At 53.8% G+C, this 17,448-nt stretch overlaps 1 protein-coding gene across 2 annotated transcripts in view; it reads right to left on the reverse strand.

Annotated features, from left to right (window-relative positions):
* COLQ (collagen like tail subunit of asymmetric acetylcholinesterase) overlaps nucleotides 1-17,448 on the reverse strand; it is a 63,066-nt gene that overhangs the window by 1,858 nt on the left and 43,760 nt on the right. For both annotated transcript variants that reach the window (XM_043474773.1, XM_043474771.1), the window contains exons 11-16: nucleotides 16,854-16,934; nucleotides 12,226-12,331; nucleotides 4,565-4,701; nucleotides 3,471-3,590; nucleotides 3,015-3,135; nucleotides 1,301-1,403 (exon numbers count right to left, since the gene is read on the reverse strand). In XM_043474773.1, coding sequence (XP_043330708.1) covers nucleotides 1,301-1,403; nucleotides 3,015-3,135; nucleotides 3,471-3,590; nucleotides 4,565-4,701; nucleotides 12,226-12,331; nucleotides 16,854-16,934 — 668 coding nt within the window. The remainder of the gene's footprint in view (nucleotides 1-1,300; nucleotides 1,404-3,014; nucleotides 3,136-3,470; nucleotides 3,591-4,564; nucleotides 4,702-12,225; nucleotides 12,332-16,853; nucleotides 16,935-17,448) is intronic.

The raw sequence follows: 17,448 nt of genomic DNA on the forward strand, positions 1-17,448 counted from the left end.
GCCCCAGTGATAATTCTGAGACTCTGTCTTAACCTCACACCTATTTTCGCAAGCATGCCCCGAGGCTTCTTGGGATTAAGAGAGTAACCGCAGAGAGCCAGGGTAAGTCCTGGGCTCCACGCACTCTGTGCCCCAGGTCTGATTACCCACACTCAGGGGTCTCCACAGGCCATCAACCAGCGCAGACCCTCCGCCAACTCTCTGGCCGGGCCTGGCAGGAGCCTCCCTACTTCAGAGAAGGGCAGTGACCGCAGACGCGCAAGAGAAGGGCGACGCACACAGAGGCGGCCAGGTCTTGGCCCAGCTTGCAGTGCTTGGAATAGGGGTGACGACAAGTCTGAGCTCTTCCCCTTGGTTGGATTTGTTGGTGTGCATTTGGGGGTGGGCACCAGGAGACCCTCCTCCTTGGAGGAGAGAGGCGGGCCTGGGGTCTGTCTCCCAGCCCTGCCCAGGGCCTGGGTCCAAGCCCACACAGGAGGGCGGCTGGAGGGAATAAGGGCTGGAGAGGCGGATCCCTGAAGGCCCAGCCGTCCACTCTGGGGCCACGGGAGAGGCAGGCCGGGGTCTGGGGGAGCAGCCGCCTCCCCAGCTCTCCCAGAAGTCCCTAAGCCCTGGTCCGGTGAGGTCTGGGGTGGGGGGCGCCATTCTGCTTGAACAGCTCAGGAGACTCCCCTCGCGGGACAGAGGCCTCCCCTGGGCCCGGGAGATGTCCTCGTGGAGGCCAGGACACCGGCATGCTTATCCTGAGCCACACGGATGCCCACCGAGGGGGCCTCAGACACAACTGCCGGGGTGCTGGCAGGAACGCTACGTTCCTGGGCTTCTCTTGGAGGAGCCGAGGTCAGCAAAGTGAGGTACTAACGCTGGCGGGGCCTCCACGGTGCCCGCAGGCCTCCTGCCCCCCTCCCGGGCCCCGCTCCACGGGCGGGCCCGCTCCTCGGGAGACCAGGCCGGTCCCGGGAGAAGCGGGGGACAGAGCTGCTGAGCCCGAGCCACGCGGGGCTCAGAGGTGGTGCCCCACGCCCGCCCAGGACCCAGGTGGGGCTGGGTCACACAGCTGCGCTGACACAGCCCCCCAACGTGACCCGGGGCTGCGTGTGACGTGAGCTGGGGCTGCGTGTGACGTGAGCCGGGGCTGCGTGACGTGAGGCTGCGTGTGACGTGAGCCGGGGCTGCGTGCGTCGTGCGTCACCGTTCCCCGGTATCCACAAAGCCACGGGCACAAAGAGCTGCTCAGGAACGTATTTGTGAAGGAAAGCGGGGAGCCGGGGAGTGGTCAAGCCCGCAAGGCGGTCCCTACCCGGGGAGATAGGTCTCACAGGTCAGGTGGCCGAAGTCCGCGCCGTCGCAGTCCTCCACACCCCGGTGCCGGTGGCCATCTCCGCAGTAGGCCCGGCGGCAGCCTGCGGGGACACAGCCCTGAGGGGAGGGGAGGGGAGGGGACGGCCCGGCAGGACCGCGTGACCGGACGGGCCCTCCTCTCTCGCGCGGCCTTCCACAAGGGTCCAGACCCCAACCCGACGGAAGGTGGGCGCTGGGCCCGGTCCAGGCCCGCCGCGCGTCAGCCGAGAGCCCACCCCGGCCTTGGTGTCCTTGTCCCAGCCTGGGGCCTGGACAGCGCCCCCCCCCCCCCCATCGCGGAACCACTGCTGGTTCCCGCACGGCAAGGGTCGGGAGACCGCGGGCCCCGGGCTCAGTGACGGCCTGGGGCGGGAGGCGCTCTGGTGTCTGCAGGGAGCCTCCAGGGGACCCTGTGTTCCCATAGGAGCCAGACCGTCTTCCACTGTTCTCGTCGGAGGGGAGAGGGGCTGGGAGTATGAACTCTCGTCTTTACAGCTTGCCGAAAAACTAAACTGGAGTCGCTCAGTCGTGTCCGGCTCTTTGCGACCCGGTGAACTGTAGCCCACCAGGCTCCTCCTTCCGTGGGATTTCCCAGGCAAAAGTCCTGGAGTGGGTTGCCACTTCCTCCTCCAGGGGAATCTTCCCAGCCCAGGGATCGAACCCGGGTCTCCCACATTGCAGGCAGACGCTTTACTGTCTGAGCCAATAGGGGCTTGAGACCCTTAGGCAGTCCTTCCTGCTGTGTCACCTACACGGGGGGCCGGGGGCCTGCGGGCAGAGCCGGCCTCTCAGGAATCGAGGCCCGGAACCGTCAGGGGAAAAGCAGCTTCCCGGGAGAAGCAGCCGCTTCAGCCTCCGAGCTCCTGGCTGGTGAGGGACCCGCGCTGGGCACCCATGCGTCCCCGGCCTTGACCCGGAGGCCGGAGCCCGGCTCTTCCCCGCAGGGCCTGAGAAGCCATGCAGGGAAGGGGCGTCCGGCCCCGACGGCACCCAGACCGTCCCCGTGACGTTGGCTCACGGGATCTCAAGGCTTCCGCCGTCCATGCCCATCACACCTAGTTTTCAGGGACGCCCTCAGTCACCCCACTCACCCCGTAGCCGCCCCTCTGAGACGGGGTGACTCAGTGGAGACCAGGTGAGTCGGTGGCTCTGAGCGCCGCCTCCGAACTCCACCTGACTCTGAAGCTCCTCACCTCCTGCTTTCGTCCCTTGACTTTTAAAAGAAGAGGGAAAAGGGACGCTCTGGTGCTAGGACGCCTGCCTGTCCCGTCACGTCCGTGAGCCTGAGGGCCGCTTGGCCTCCCCGTCCCCTAGCTCTCAGCTCTGAGGACTCCGTCTGCTGAGAGCGAGCCCGATTCAGAGCCTCGGCTTCTCCCATCGGTCTCAGTCCTCCTGCACCACCTTTCTCTTTCGATCAGAGTGTGGGTTTTGCCTTGCAAGAAGTAGGATTCAGGAGAAAAGGGAGGGCCCCGTGGCTTTTCCGGGGCCCAAACCCTTGACGGCAGTCCCATCACCATCCTCGGAAGGTGGGATGGTTTACATCTGGCCTGAGCGAGGACGGTCATCCCCTCTAGCAGCCCAGCGGTGGCTCTACGAATTGTCCAAAAGCAGCGCGGCCTGACCCCCGCCCCGCGGTGGGGCTTGCTGGTTCCCCGGGGCCGGGCCCCACTCACGGATGCAGTCATCACCAGCGTCTGTGTTCCCGTCGTCACACTCCTCCCCCAGCTGCAGGACCCCGTCCCCGCAGGAGCCGCGGTGGTCTCCAGGGTAGTCCCGGGGGTGGACGGGTGTCAGCTGGCCGGAGAAACACAGTGCAGTTACCAGGGACGGCGTGCCAGGCAGCCCGGGACGCCGGGGACAGAGGAGCGGGGTGGGCACAGGGCGGTGGAGACAGGGCACTTCTGTCCCGGGGCCAGAGCTCTGCGGTCGGCGGGGAGGCTGGGCCTCGGGGAGCCCAGGGAGCCCCGTCTGGAGCCTGGACCCAGAGCGGAGGCTGCAGGCGGGGGCCCGGGGCCCAGAGAGCTCTCAGAGGCCAGGTGAGGGGGCGCTTAACCCTCCACAGAAAGCTCTGCGCCGGGCCTCCCCTTCCTTCGCAGGTGCATCCCTCTGCGGAGCACCACCTTGGGTACCTGGACGGGGAGCCAGCCAAGGCTGTCCTTGAAGTACAGGGACCTCTGGTCTCTGCGGAAGGCGATGGCATTCTGGGTGTTCAGCCTCTCCAGTTCCTCCTGGTTGTTGACCACAAAGATCTGCCGGAGAACACACTGGTGAGGGTCCCAGAAAACACTTCCCTGGGGAGCAGGGCTTAAAGAGCCAGAGGAGGAAACAGGCCCTGTCGGGGGCTGGTGGTCAGTGAAGAGGGCTGGCATTTGTGCTCCCGCGTGCCTCCTGAAGTGAGGGCTAATGATTCCCACAGCCTCCCAACCCAGTTCAGAATGTCTGAGTTTGGAATAAAAATATCTACCAAGGTTTAAGATTTTTAAACCTTTGAAGTGTTACAAAGACTTCAATAAAAAGGTGATGTCATTTAATCAAGTCTTTCAACATCTGGAAATGACTTAAAATTCTTACACTCAAAGGCATTTATTACAATGCTATTATATCAGGGAAAAGCTTGGAGCACTTGATCCATTTCTGAAAATAGGGCTCTGGTTAAATAAATCATAGCACAGCCACCTGATGCATGGATTATTATGTATCCATTTGAACGATGAATTTATGTCCAGGGTTTACTTCAAAGTAATCCAAAGGAGGGTGGGCTGTCATACATTAAATATAAAGAAGAAAGGAGATGAGCTGGGACTTGATCATTGTTGAACTTGGGTAAAGAGGACATGGGGGTTCCTTACACTATTTGTTCTGCTTTGGTATTTACTTGCAATGTTCCACAATGTGTTTCTTTAAAAAAGACAGTCTAGTGGTTAGGACTCAGTGCTTTCACCGTTGGAGCCCAGGTTCAATCCCTGGTTAGGGAATTAAAATCCTGCAAGCCGAATGGCATGGCCAAACGAAAAAGACACAGAAAATGCTCCACAATGGACCCACAACGATATCTAGGTTTTCTTCTTTGGATTTCCCCCCTTTTTTCCAGTTTCCTATAACAAGTTTGTGCCCAGTGTAACGGGGAAATAAATTTTACTTAAAAGGTTTTTACAAACCCCAGGGGGTCATCAATCATGTCCTGAGGGGTGAGCACCCCAGATTTCTCCCAGAAGAGCCTTACCACAGGAACTCGGGAGCTGGGCCCATACACAGACTCCCCATAGGAAGGGTTATTCACATTCATGGGAGGTCCACAAAGACATCTTCCTGGGGGCCCAGGAAATCCTCTTTCCCCCTTGGGTCCCATTACAAGTTGTCCTAGAAAGCAACAAACCGCTGTTATCAGAGCAAAGGAAGAGAAAAGCAAACAGCCCAGGGAGGTGTCCACAAGCTTCACGACAGAAAGAAGCCTGAAGTCCACAGTGTTGCAGAGAGGCCTGGAGGAGAGGTCCAGAGAGGTACTTCTGGTCCAAGCTGTGGGTCCCCTAAACACAGCACCTTTGCCAACCCTCTTCCTCCCTTCCCTCTCTCCACAGTTTAGACACTAGACATTCTACTCCCCAGACCCCCTTGCCCCTGGAGGTGACCATGTGCCACAGTGTTGGCCAATGCAAGGTCTGTGGTGGAAGAAGGGTGAGCTTCTGGGAAAGCCTATCCTGATAAGGGAGAAGCAGAGCTGGATGAGGACATCGCTGCCTCCTTCTTCTTGCCTGGAAGACAGACAAGATGGCCGGTGCTGCAGCAGCTGTGCTACGACCCTGAAGTAAAATAAGCCAGCATACAGGGACGGCAAGGGCCTTGTGGGACCTGGGACCCTGAGAGCGACACCTAGAGGCTGAACCAAAGCCAGCCACTGTCTGCCCCTGGACTTCTTTGCTGTAGGAGGAAAACAATCCTTTATGTTTGTGTGCCAAGTTTCTTCAGTCGTGTCCGACTCTTTTGACCCCATGGACTGTAGCCCACCAGGCTCCTCTGTCTGTGCAATTCTCCAGGCAAGATTACTGAAGTGGGTTGCCATGTCCTCCTCCAGGGGATTTTCCCCACCCAGGGATTGAACCTGCGTCTCTTAAGTCTCTTGCATTGGCAGGTAGGTTCTTTACCACTAGCGCCACCTGGGCAGCCCAAGATTACTGAAGTGGGTTGCCATGCCCTCCTCTTCTTCACCCAGGGATCAAACCCTCCTGTTACATCTCCTGCATTGACAGGTGGGTTCTTTACCACTAGCACCACCTAAGAACTTCTTATTGATGAGCATGTTACTGGCTGATAACTTTCATTTTTTCTTATTTTATTTTGTTCTTATATATAGGAACTTTACAAAGGAAACTCTGAGTGTGGGTTTCTTTGATTTCTTCTAGAAGAAAATGGGATGTTTGAAAATGCTCAGCCTATTTTTTTCTTCCCTGATTCTGAGTGTCTGAAAAAGACATGATGGGGAAATTCACTCCCTGCTAGGTGGGAGACCTGCTAAGGTTGGTAGTTCTCACCTGGATTTGTAAAGGCCCTAATGCCCAGGCCACACTCCAGACCAGTTCCATCAGGACTGCTGTGAAAGGAACTCAGGAAACTGCGCTTTTCAAAGCTCTCACGATGATTCCAGGGAGCACCGAGGTTTCTAGCCACTGGGCTTGGGAAATGGTCTTCGCACAAACCCCCTCCAGACTGTCCTCCTCTCCAGCCTCCATCCCTCGCTCACCAGGCACCTCCTCGCTCACTCCTGATCTGGGTTCAAACATGACTTCCTCAGGAAAGCCTTCCTGAACCCTCCTGCTCCGTCCTGCTTATACTGAGGACAGTTCTGTGGTTCCCCACGCCCTGTCTTACTGGCAGCTGTCTCTGTGATTCAGTTCCCTGTAAGATCATCTGGCCAGCTGCGTCTCCTGGAGGATTGGATGCTCACCTCCACGAGGGCAGGTAGGTGCCTGTCTTCACTCACCAGGGTGTGGCACCCAGCAGGGGACAGAGTGCATGTTTGATGATCAGATGAACGAACCCAGACGAACTAAGCTCTTCGGAAAAGACTAGAGGTCCCTCTCTAGTTGGCAGAAAAATGCTAGAGCCAGGGCCATCCAACAGGAAAAGATGGGCACTGAAAACAGAAATAAGTAAATACCCCTTCCTTCTGGGAAATTATGCAGGGGCTTGGAGACGAGCCAGTCGTTGGTTTCAGGTTGGACAGCTGTGCCCAGGGCAGTCAGCAACTGGGGACACAGTCTACACATCCCACAAGGGTGCGGAGAACATGACCCCAGGGGAGAGGTCTGGGTCAGAACCCGGCGGAGGCAGTTGCAGCAGCAGGAGGAGACCCCTGTGGGGCCGCCCACACCCTGAGACGTCCTGAGCCGGTGGACAGATCAGAATGCTGTCAGCCTTCAGGGAAGGGAGGCCCGCCAGCATCTTACACCAAGCTGTGGTCATTCGTCCTAACCAGAAATAGACACAGTCTGGGTGGAATGCCAGTCTCCTGCTCGGAGAGAGACTCCACCCACTCAGGAATGCTCTGGGGAGTTTGCACCTGGGGAAACTGAGATGGGAGTGCTCTGTAGCCAAGGATGGGAGAGCATCATGTGGGCCATCTTCTAGCTGCCTGTGTGATCCCAACTTTTCCTCCAGAACCGTGGTATCTGTCCCGTTAATCCAGCTAATCAGTGGTGAGGCTGAGATTTGAATTCATGTCCACCTGACACTAGGCTGTTCCAAAGACATACGTCCAAGAATTACTGATGCGGGCAGGAAGCTGGCAATTCCCAGGTAGCACATTGATTCACTTATGCCCTGTCTGGGGGCAGGAAGGACTCCACCAAACTCGTAATTTGGTTATTGCAAATTACATTTTCAAGGCCTTTTGCTGCTGTTCCCTCCTCCGGCCCCCAGCCCCTCTTTCTTGGTTACCTTGGGTCATGACAAGCTCCTGCCTCCTCCCGCTCCCCAGCACCATCCTGCCCACCCTCTCACCCCTCCAGCACTGGTCAACAGCAACAGAGGTGGCTTCGAGATAGGACAACAGGACATGGCGGGGAGCCTGCTTCCTGCCCCCTCCCCCTACCGCTTCCTCCCAGCTGTCCAGGGGCATCTGTTACATCTGCCCGATTCCTGCCAGGCTGCCCCGAAGGGCATAGCCGCCTGAACTCCCCAGCCTCAGCCTCTCGGAGTGTGTTCAGCGAGCAGCCTCTCCATCTCCTGGCAGCCAGAGGACCAGCTCTGCCTCGCTGCCTAAGGGACCTCCCATCCCCACCGGCTGCTGCTGCGATGGGAGCAAGTCTCAAAGGGGAATCTGGAAGAAAGCAGAGGAGTCCTGGGCTGTCCCATCACCCCCACCCCACTCAGTCCCTGCAGAGGCTCCGTGGCTGCGTGGGAGGGTCAGGGGACTGGGCATCACAGGCGGATTTCGGACCAGGAGTGGCCACCAGTCTGCTCGGTGACCTTGGGGGATCTCTGAGGCTCGAAGTTCTCATCTACAAAGGGAGGGTAGGATCAGACCAGGGGAGGTTAACCTGGGGCCCACAGAGCCCGAGAATATCCCAAGATGGATTTGGGACAAGGGGTCTGGAGCTCTGGGTGTAGGTAGACACATGTTTTTTTCCCGAGAGTGGAACTTCACCAGGCTCTCAAAGGTAGTCTCAGAAATGAGTTTGGAGGCCTGTTCCAACTCCTGATGATGATCTAACTGGTCCCGGGCACAGGGAAGGTCTCTTCTAAACGCCTCCCTCTCCTACTGTCCCCACCCCCCGCCCCCCAAAAAGAAACCTTTCCAAAGAGCAGGATTCTTGCCCCATTTTCTTCAGTTCCCTCACTCTGGGAGGCTCCACAGAGGGGAAGTGACCCAAAGGAAGGCACAGGGAAGGGACATCAGTCAAACAGCCCCCCTGCATCCTGCTTGGCTGCTGTGCAATGATCGGTGGGGGGGGCAGCCTGACAGCTAAAGGGGCCCCGGTGTGTGAGCACCTACAGGTGGGTGCAAATGGGGGGTGCAAAGCTGACTCAGCCAGGACCCTGCCTCAAGGACCTGCCACCAGGAGGAAGAAGAGACACACCTGTAGGAAGCAGTCACCAGCAAGGGACTGTCGCAGATGCAGCGGGGACCGCAGCCTGAGGGAAGGAGATGTCCCATCAGGAACCAGGAAGGGTGCAGAAGAGAGAGCTCGGGAGGAAGGAGAGGAGGTGGTGGGGTGGTCCCGGGGCTGACAGGAACGCTGTGTCAGGCCAGGTGAACCAGAAGGACTTTAGGAATATGCTCCAGCCCAATCAGGAGCAGAGTCCTCTGGAGGACAGAGGGTGGTGTGGGGGAGGGGGCCAGGAACGGGGCAATGGCACAGCAGGCTGAAGGAGAGGGTGTTGGACAACCAAGGAGACAATACAGGGCTACATTGGCCCTGCGACAGGGAGGGGCTGCAGTCCCCCAGAGGCTGACAAGACAATCCAGCCGGCAGCCAAGGGGGCGGCTGAGGGTCTCCAAGCCCTGCCCTTCCCACCCCACCCCACGCTTGAGTGGGGAACCGGGATTCAAGTCGGATACACTGTGGGACCACTGAGGTCTTCGTTTGAGGAGGATGCCACCCAACCACAGGCTCCCTGGCTATTCCTTAGTTTTGTGAGCCCTTAAATACCCCAAAAAGAAGAGGTGGCAAGAATACACAGAAGAACTGTACAAAAAAGATCTTCACGACCCAGATAATCACGATGGTGTGATCACTCACCTAGAGCCAGACATCCTGGAATGTGAAGTCCAGTGGGCCTTAGGAAGCATCCACTACGAACAAAGCTAGTGGAGGTGATGGAATTCCAGTTGAACTATTTCAAATCCTAAAAGATGATGCTGTGAAAGTGCTGCACTCCATATGCCAGCAAATTTGGAAAGCTCAGCAATGGCCATAGGACTGGAAAAGGTCAGTTTTCATTCCAATCCCAAAGAAAGGCAATGCCAAAGTGGGCTCAAATTACCGCATAATTGCACTCATCTCACACGCTAGTAAAGTAATGCTCAAAATTCTCCAAGCCAGGCTTCAGCAATACGTGAACCATGAACTTCCAGATGTTCAAACTGGTTTTAGAAAAGGCAGAGGAACCAGAGATCAAATTGCCAACATCCGCTGGATCATTGAAAAAGCAAGAGAGTTCCAGAAAAACATCTACTTCTGCTTTATTGACTATGCCAAAGCCTTTGACTGTGTGGATCACAACAAACTGTGGAAAACTCTGAAAGAGATGGGCATACCAGACCACCTGACCTGCCTCTTGAGAAACCTCTTTGCAGGTCAAGAAGCAACAGTTAGAACTGGACATGGAACAACAGACTGGTTCCAAATTGGGAAAGGAGTCCATCAAGGCTGTATATTGTCACCCTGCTTATTTAACTTATACGCAGAGTACATCATGAGAAACACTGGGCTGGATGAAGCACAAGCTGGAATCAAGATTGCTGGGAGAAATATCAGTAACCTCAAATATGCAGATGACACCACTCTTATGGCAGAAAGTGACGAAGAACTAAAGAGCCTCTTGATGAAAGTGAAAGAGAAGAGTGAAAAAGTTGGTTTAAAGCTCAGCATTCAGAAAACTAAGATCATGGCATCTGATCCCATTACTTCATGGCAAATAGATGGGGAAACAGTGACAGACTTCATTTTCTTGGGACCCAAAATCCCTGCAGATGGTGACTGCAGCCATGAAATTAAAAGATGCTTGCTCCTTGGAAGAAAAGCTATTACCAACCTAGACAGCATATTAAAAGGCAAAGACATTACTTTGCCAACAAGGTCTGTGTAGTCAAAGTTATGGTTTTTCCAGTAGTCATGTATGGATGTGAGAGTTGGACTATAAAGAAAGCTGAGCGCAGAAGAACTGATGCTTTTGAACTTTGGTGTTGGAGAAGACTCTTGAGAGTCCCCTGGACTGCAAGGAGATCCAACCAGCCCATCCTAAATGAAATCAGTCCTGAATATTCATTGGAAGGACTGATGCTGAAGCTCAAACTCCAATACTTTGGCCACCTCATGCAAAGAACTGACTCATTGGAAAAGACTCAGATGCTGGGAAAGATTGAAGGCAGGAGGAGAAGGGGCCAACAGGATGAGATGGTTGGATGGAATCACCGACTCAATGGACATGAGTTTGAGTAAACTCCGGGAGTTGGCGATGGACAGGGAGGCCTGGCGTGCTGTGGTTCATGGGGTCGCAAAGAGTCGGACAGGACTGAGTGACTAAACTGAAACTGAACTGAAATATGCACCAGGGGCCAAAAACATCCCTTCCAAAAGCAAAACCCAGGCTTCAGGCCGTGCTGTCAGTCTCTGGGGTTGGCAACCCAGGGTCGTGAGCTTGAGGGAAATGTCCTGCCTCAGAACCAAGAAGGGAGAGGACTGACCCAAAGAACTTTCATCCGGATCATCCAGTCATCTCAGGGAGACAGTGTGGGCAGGGACACGGGGCCAAGCTACTGCTCGGGCCAGATCCTAACAGACAGAAAAGGGTGCGGCAGGATGCCGAAGTGACTGATGCTTGTCCTTCCGTTACTTTTTCCTTCCTGATTTCAAGGGGGTGGCTAGACCGTGCTTTCTTGCCCTTGCTGAGAAACAGGTCACATTAGACGACGTTTGCCTTCTGTTCTCAAGAGGGGCAGCGCTGTATGAGGACCATGAGGAGGGAGGGGCTGGAGGTCAGAAGAGGAGAGATCACCCCAGACGTGGGAGGACAGGGACCCCAAAGCCTGGAGACGTGGAGACTGTAAATCTCAGGAGGAGCGGTTGTGGGGTGCTCCTGGGAAAGCTGACCTTTGAAGCCCAGGATGCCCAGGTTTGGAGATGATCTGACACCCAAGCCTGGTATGAGGATGGTGGTCACCCCTGTGACCACATGGCCTCGGGCAACTGGTTTCAGAGGTGAATGGGGCCGGTCAAGGGCTGGAGGGACCTCCTATGATGTCCTTTCACCATAATCCCCCAGGATCTCTGCCCCACTGTTCTGTGACAGTTGAAGAAGTGGAGGGAACCCCATTAACGTGCAAGATTGAATTTTTCCCAGCATCCTAGCTGGTTGCAGTCTCAGGGCCGGTTTTCATTTGGTTTCAAGGATCTAACAGAATTATATTTCTTGGCCATCCTATGATGTGTTTGTAAATATTTACCCATAAACACAGTGGGGGAAAGTGTACTTTGGAATTTTAAATGCCTCCATTTTCTTAAGAAAAGAATTAGAATAAAAATTTTGGTTCCTTTGCATAACTGAAAACAATGGATCTTGCACAGTCAGTAAACAGTATTTATCTACATAAACACAGCACCAAGAGATGCTGTGTTAATACAGAGGATGTGCTGTGAAAGGCCTTCCTTTCTAACAAACCAAATAAAAGGCTTAGCTCCTCAAATGCAAGTAAAACAAGGTATCAGTGTACCTATGGCCTCTTCAAGGGAGACTTTCATTTCTTTGTAATAAACTCTTTCCATAGTCAATGCAAATCTGTATGGACTCTTTCATAACACTGTGTAAGAAAGAAAAATTTGCAGTGTCATCTTTACTCCGAATTGCTTGGAGCCATGAAATGTTTTTCTATAAAGAGGTGTTCGCTGTTGAAGTACTAGCTGGTTATTTTTCACTTCATGTATCAATGACATCACCAATGTGATTTTTTTCTTTTTCTCTCCTCTATTTGTTCTCCAAAATGCTAAATCAAAACCTTAATAGTGTTTATCTCCCTTGTGTAAAACTCAAATAAGCCAAATGGTGGATAAATTAGAAGTGTATTGAATTGCTGCAGGCATTTCAAGTCCGACCTCTGCTGGACTCCCTCTGGGAGGCTGGCCAGAGGCTGACACTCTGGACCAGGTGAAGCAGTGAAGTTCTTACCTGCAGAGGGAGGACCTGGGGGGCCTGGGGGACCCGGACGGCCAGGTTGACCAGAAGGCCCAGGTTTGCCTGGGGGGCCTGTAACGCCACTATCTCCTTTCTGCCCCTGATGGAGAAAAAGGCAGAGCCCATTATAAGAGCAGGACATTGCAAACTTTCTTCCCCAGTCAGCTCTCCACTGGCAACCAGCTTGTACTTTGGACCAAGTGCTGGAGGAGGAATGCAGTCCCAGAGGTCACCAAGCTCATAAAAAGCTCAGGGCAAGCAACATTTGAGACAGTGCTGGATGCAAGTTTATAGATACCCAATTTTTTTTATATTGGGGTATAGTTGATTTACAGGACTGTGTCAGTTTCCATGGTACATCATAGTGATTCAATGGTTTTTTAAAAATTATATTCCATTATAGGCCATCATAGAATATTGAGTAGAGTTCCGTGTGCTATACAGTAAATCCTTGTTGCTTATCTAGTTTATGTGTAATAGTGTGGATGTGTTAATCTGCCCCTCTCCCATCCATCTCCCTCTGGTAACCCTAATTTCGCTTTATGCAGGCATCACTTCTTGCTCTGTCCTAGACACACAGCATGTGACAGCAAACGGGAAGGATCCAACCCACCCCCCTCTCTGGCAGGTGCGGAAAGAGCAGGTGCTTTCTGATCAGACCATTTCTGTTTCAGCACAAGAGCTCTTCCCACCCTGTGGCCTCTGGTGCTTTCAGGATGAAGACAGAGCCCCTTCCTTCAGCCTCCCCAGCCCTGCACAGCTGGACTTTCCAGGCTTGTCCCAGCCTTTTGACGTTGTTGGTCTTCAGGAGCACATGCCTTTTATTTTGCTTCTCAAGACTCCTCTCTGCCCCAAACTGCTCTCCCCTCCCTTCTGCCTCGATAACTCCCTCCCATCCTTCCACTCCCAGTGAAAACACCACTGTGGCAAAGCCTTCCCCGACCTCTCCTGATCCAGTCAGTTCTCCCTGGCACAGGCCCGTTGCCTTCATGGCCTTCACCCCTGCTCAGAGCTACAACTGGTCTATGGTCATTCCATCCACGTCCCTCCAGGAGACAGAAGCTCCCCACAGGCTGGAATCTGTCTTGCTCACCTCCTTTCCCCAGATCAAGTTGGGGAGGAGGAGAAGCTGAACACAGAGAGTGGATGTGGTTTGTTGGCTCTAGGTCAGGAAATCTGGCTTTTCATCTGGTCCATGAGGCCCTGCATAACTCAGGGCGTTGCTCTGTGCCCTAGTTTTCTTGTCTGTGAAAGGCAGCCAGGCAATATACACCTTCATAGGCTTGTCATGAGGCTAGCAAAGATCTCAGAGGTGAAAAAGTGGTTTGCACAGAACCAAGGGCTTCGTGGGCCAAGCTGATTATCATAGCAGCTGGCTTGGTTTCATCTTTGCTCCACGGTCAGAAAAGTCCTGACTCGTAAAGAGACGTGTACCTGTGTCTTTCCACGTGGGATGTCCTCTTTGCGGTCTGCTCTTGGAGGGTTAAGTGCACACATCTCCCCCGGGGCTGCCCTTAGGAACAACCCCAGAAACCAAGGCTGGCATACCTGCAGAGCCTCCCCCCGAGCCAGTGGCTAACTGTCCCTGCCTGGGCCCCGACCACGGCGGTGCCTGGAGCTCGGCAGCTTTGGATGGGTCCCCTTCACACAGGTGTGCCAGGACTGCCTCACCCACCTGCTGAAATGTAAATCTTCCCAAGCCTGGGGGGCACACCAGCCGAGCATGCCTTTCAACCACCATGGGACGTGTGACCTCCACCTTGCCCACGTGGCCCTGGGGGCTCTCTTGGCAGTGTGCAAGGAGTTCTCAAATCCTTCATGTGGGATGGTGAGGTCAGAGTTTGTCCCCAACTCCATCCTAAGGGAGGGAGTCTTAAGCTTTGCCTGAGCCTTAGCAATCTGCGAGGCCACCGAGACAGGTTCCCCTTGCAGATGGCACAGGAAGTCACACCTTCTTAATATAGCCGCAGCGAAGGCTCATTTATCTAACAGCCACATCGGCTGGCTCTGAGCAGAGGAAGTGACACAGCTCGAAGAAGCTGGAAACGCTCCTCGTCCTGACCTCGGCGGTAACAGAATGTTCTGCTTGTCGGTCATCTGCTCGGATCGGCCTTGCCTCTGTGAGCAGGACTCACTGAGCACTGCTTTCCAGGAAAATGCTCCTCATCCCTTTGTTGCACAAAATCTGGGGATTCCCATCCAGGAAGCCGCCGTGTCTCTGGGAAGGAAGACGTGTGTGATACACTCATGTGGTTTTCCTGGGTCTGCCCAAGGCCAGCTTGGAAGCAGGAGGCTGAGGAGAAGCTATGCAGTGGGGAGACTGGTCTCAGGTCTCCAGCTTCTGTCCCTGCTGGGGAGCTGGCTTGGCTGGGGGGTCCTGGGTGGTCATGCCGCTTCCCTGGCCCCTGGTTTCTAGGTGACTACATGCAAGGGAATTGGGTTGGTGGGATCTTCAGTCCTTCTAGATCTGAATTTCTTAATTCCTGGAGCCTCTTCTGGATTTCTGATTCTGGGGTCTGGGTTGTTTAACCTCCAGAGACTCTTAGCACCACAGCTCAACAAACACCCTGTGTATAAGACTCTATTAGGCAATTAATTCATGACAAAAAGAAAGCATCACATCCAGCCCCCAAGGTTGACCAGGCAGGCCGGGGTTGAAGCGGCACTCAGGTGTCTATAAAGTCCTAGAGGAAGATAAGTCCATATTCCTAACTGAGCTCCCAGACGTGGTTCTGGTGTCATCTTTAAGATGGCTCCAACACAGGCATTCTCAACAGGGTCAAGAAATAGACTTCTTGGCTTCTGCTCTGACCAGGACCAGACAAACACTGTCCAAGGAAAGACACAGATGACGGAAACCAAGTAGCTTCTCGAATCCCAAGCATAGCACATTCTGGATGAACACGGCCATAGAGGGGAAAATGCTTTCTTTTTAAAAAGACTTTTTCCTTTGTCTTTCTTTTTCTGAGCCTAGTTTTTAGGAAACTGTTATCTGTGGCCTCATGGCCATGCTACCCATGGTAAAGCTTTAGAAATTGAACTGGAACCTTGTGACTTCAAGAGTCACCATGGATGGGCTTCCCTGGTGTCTCGGTGGTACTTGGAGGACACAAGTGTAATGTCTGGTCCAGAAAGATCCCCTATGCCACCAGACAAGCAAGCCCATGTGCCACAGCTTCTGAGCCCATGCACCAAAACTAGTGAAGCCTGCGTGCCTAAAGCTCTGCAGCAGGAGAAACCACTGGCATGAGAAGCCCGCACACACCTTGACAGACAGTGTCCCTGGCTCACCACAGCTGGAGAGAGCCTGCACCCAGCAACAGAGACCCAGCGCAACCAAAACAAATAAAAGTCATTGTGGAAGCTGATTCATCAGGTCAGAGTCTATGTCATTCTTAAATCCACTTTGAAAAGACTAGAACTGGCTTCTTAGCGTTACTGTGGTTCTGAGTTCTGGCACATGTGAGACTCACGTGGAGATTTAGAAGCAACAACCCACCCTGAAGGTTTATATCAGAGTCTTTGGGAAGTAAGGGCTTGGCAGGAAAGAGGAGAGACACACTTGGAACACCACCACTGCACCCAGGGCAGGGCATCTGTATTGAATCAGCCCCCAGGTGATTCCGATGTAAGCTAGAGTCTGAGAGCCATGGATCTAGCCTAAGGAAAGAATAGGAACGTGCCCACACGTGTTCACTCCTCAGCATTATCTATAATCTGGTTAGGCCTCTCTTGTCCGAGCAATCTTCTGGTCCCTCATTTACTAAAATCTGACGCAGGGATTTTAAAAGAAATGTTTTAAAACACTTAATGAATGAAGTAACAAGTGAAAGCGCATATGTTGTGATTTTTAATTAAAATTTAGGATAAATATAAATGTATATTGGTCATAAAAGGAACAAATGGCTAGAGAGTCCACAGAAGCAATAACATTGGAAGGAAGACCACCAACATGGTAACAGGGTTACGCCTGGATGTTATGTGTTTAGATGATTTCCTTCCTAGTTTTCTCAACTTTCCATTTTTCACAATGCTCATGTATTACATGTGTAATGGAAAAGGAGGTAAAAAGCCAACAGGGTGGCAACCGAAAGAGTAAGGGACATGTGACTCATTCAAAGGGGTGAGGTGCTCTGAGGCCCTGGGGACAGCTTACATTACATGGTTTTGACCCAAGAGCCTGCTGACCCGGGGAAGGAAAACTTTCCCTAGGCCCTGAATAGTGCCAATAAAGAGGGTCATTTACAAATGGGGATCCTGAGGGAGGAGAAAACACCCTGCTTTTGAGACCTAGAAGACCCTTGAACAGCCCGGAAATATCTGGGCTGGTTCCAGAAGTCCATCTGTTTCTGGGACACTGAGGTAAAAAGCAGGTTTTCGTGGGGTCAGTGGTCTTGGTGCAGACAGACCTGTTCCTGTGAACTGAAGACCCACTCCTGGCTTCAGCATTGGACACAGCTAGATGAGCATTCTACCCCATCCCCCTCAAACTCGGCTCCCCTAGGGAGCCCAGGTGCCCTGCCCCCCAGCCCAGAGGATGCCAGAGACCAGATTGTGTGCCCAGAAGGTCCCTGACCCACTATGCCCTGCACCCCAGATCTGGTTAGCCCTGGGATCCATACCTGCTTGCCTCGTTTCCCTGGTCTGCCTGTGGGTCCCCGGTGGCCAGCAAGCCCAGGCTCGCCCTTTGGCCCCATTTCTCCCTGGAAAGAAGAAAGAGAAGCAAGAGAGGGGTGAGGCTCGAGGCTCCAGCAGAGCTCCAGGTCGATCTGCCCCCTTCATGGGCCATCTCCGCCATCGTTCTCTTCTAGGCAGGCTGCTTCAGGAGGCTGGGGGAGCGATAGGGTCATGAGACAGGGAAAGAGATTCTTCACGGAAGAGGAGGGGAAGGAGCAGGTTACCCCGGGTGGGGTTATCATCTGAGAGACACAGAGGCTGGGCAGCACACGGTTTGGTTCCCAGGTCCCCAGTCCGAGCGGCCAGGGTGGGAGGTGCCTGCATTTTAGTCCCCGTGCCTGTGCCTGGGACACTGTTGGGGGAAATGCTCTCTTTCTTAGTTGAAATTTTATGTTGTGTTTTTAGCATAAATCCAAATCTCTGGGGTTTTTGAATAATTGGACACAGTTTTGACAACTGTCATCTTTGGGAAGCTTCTTCCATGTTAGATACATCCCTGTGTATGCGTCTTAGCTGCTCAGTCGCGTCTGACTTGTTGTG

The sequence above is a fragment of the Cervus canadensis genome, chromosome 7 (genome assembly GCF_019320065.1).
Source record: "Cervus canadensis isolate Bull #8, Minnesota chromosome 7, ASM1932006v1, whole genome shotgun sequence".
NCBI classification, from domain to species: Eukaryota; Metazoa; Chordata; class Mammalia; order Artiodactyla; family Cervidae; genus Cervus; species Cervus canadensis.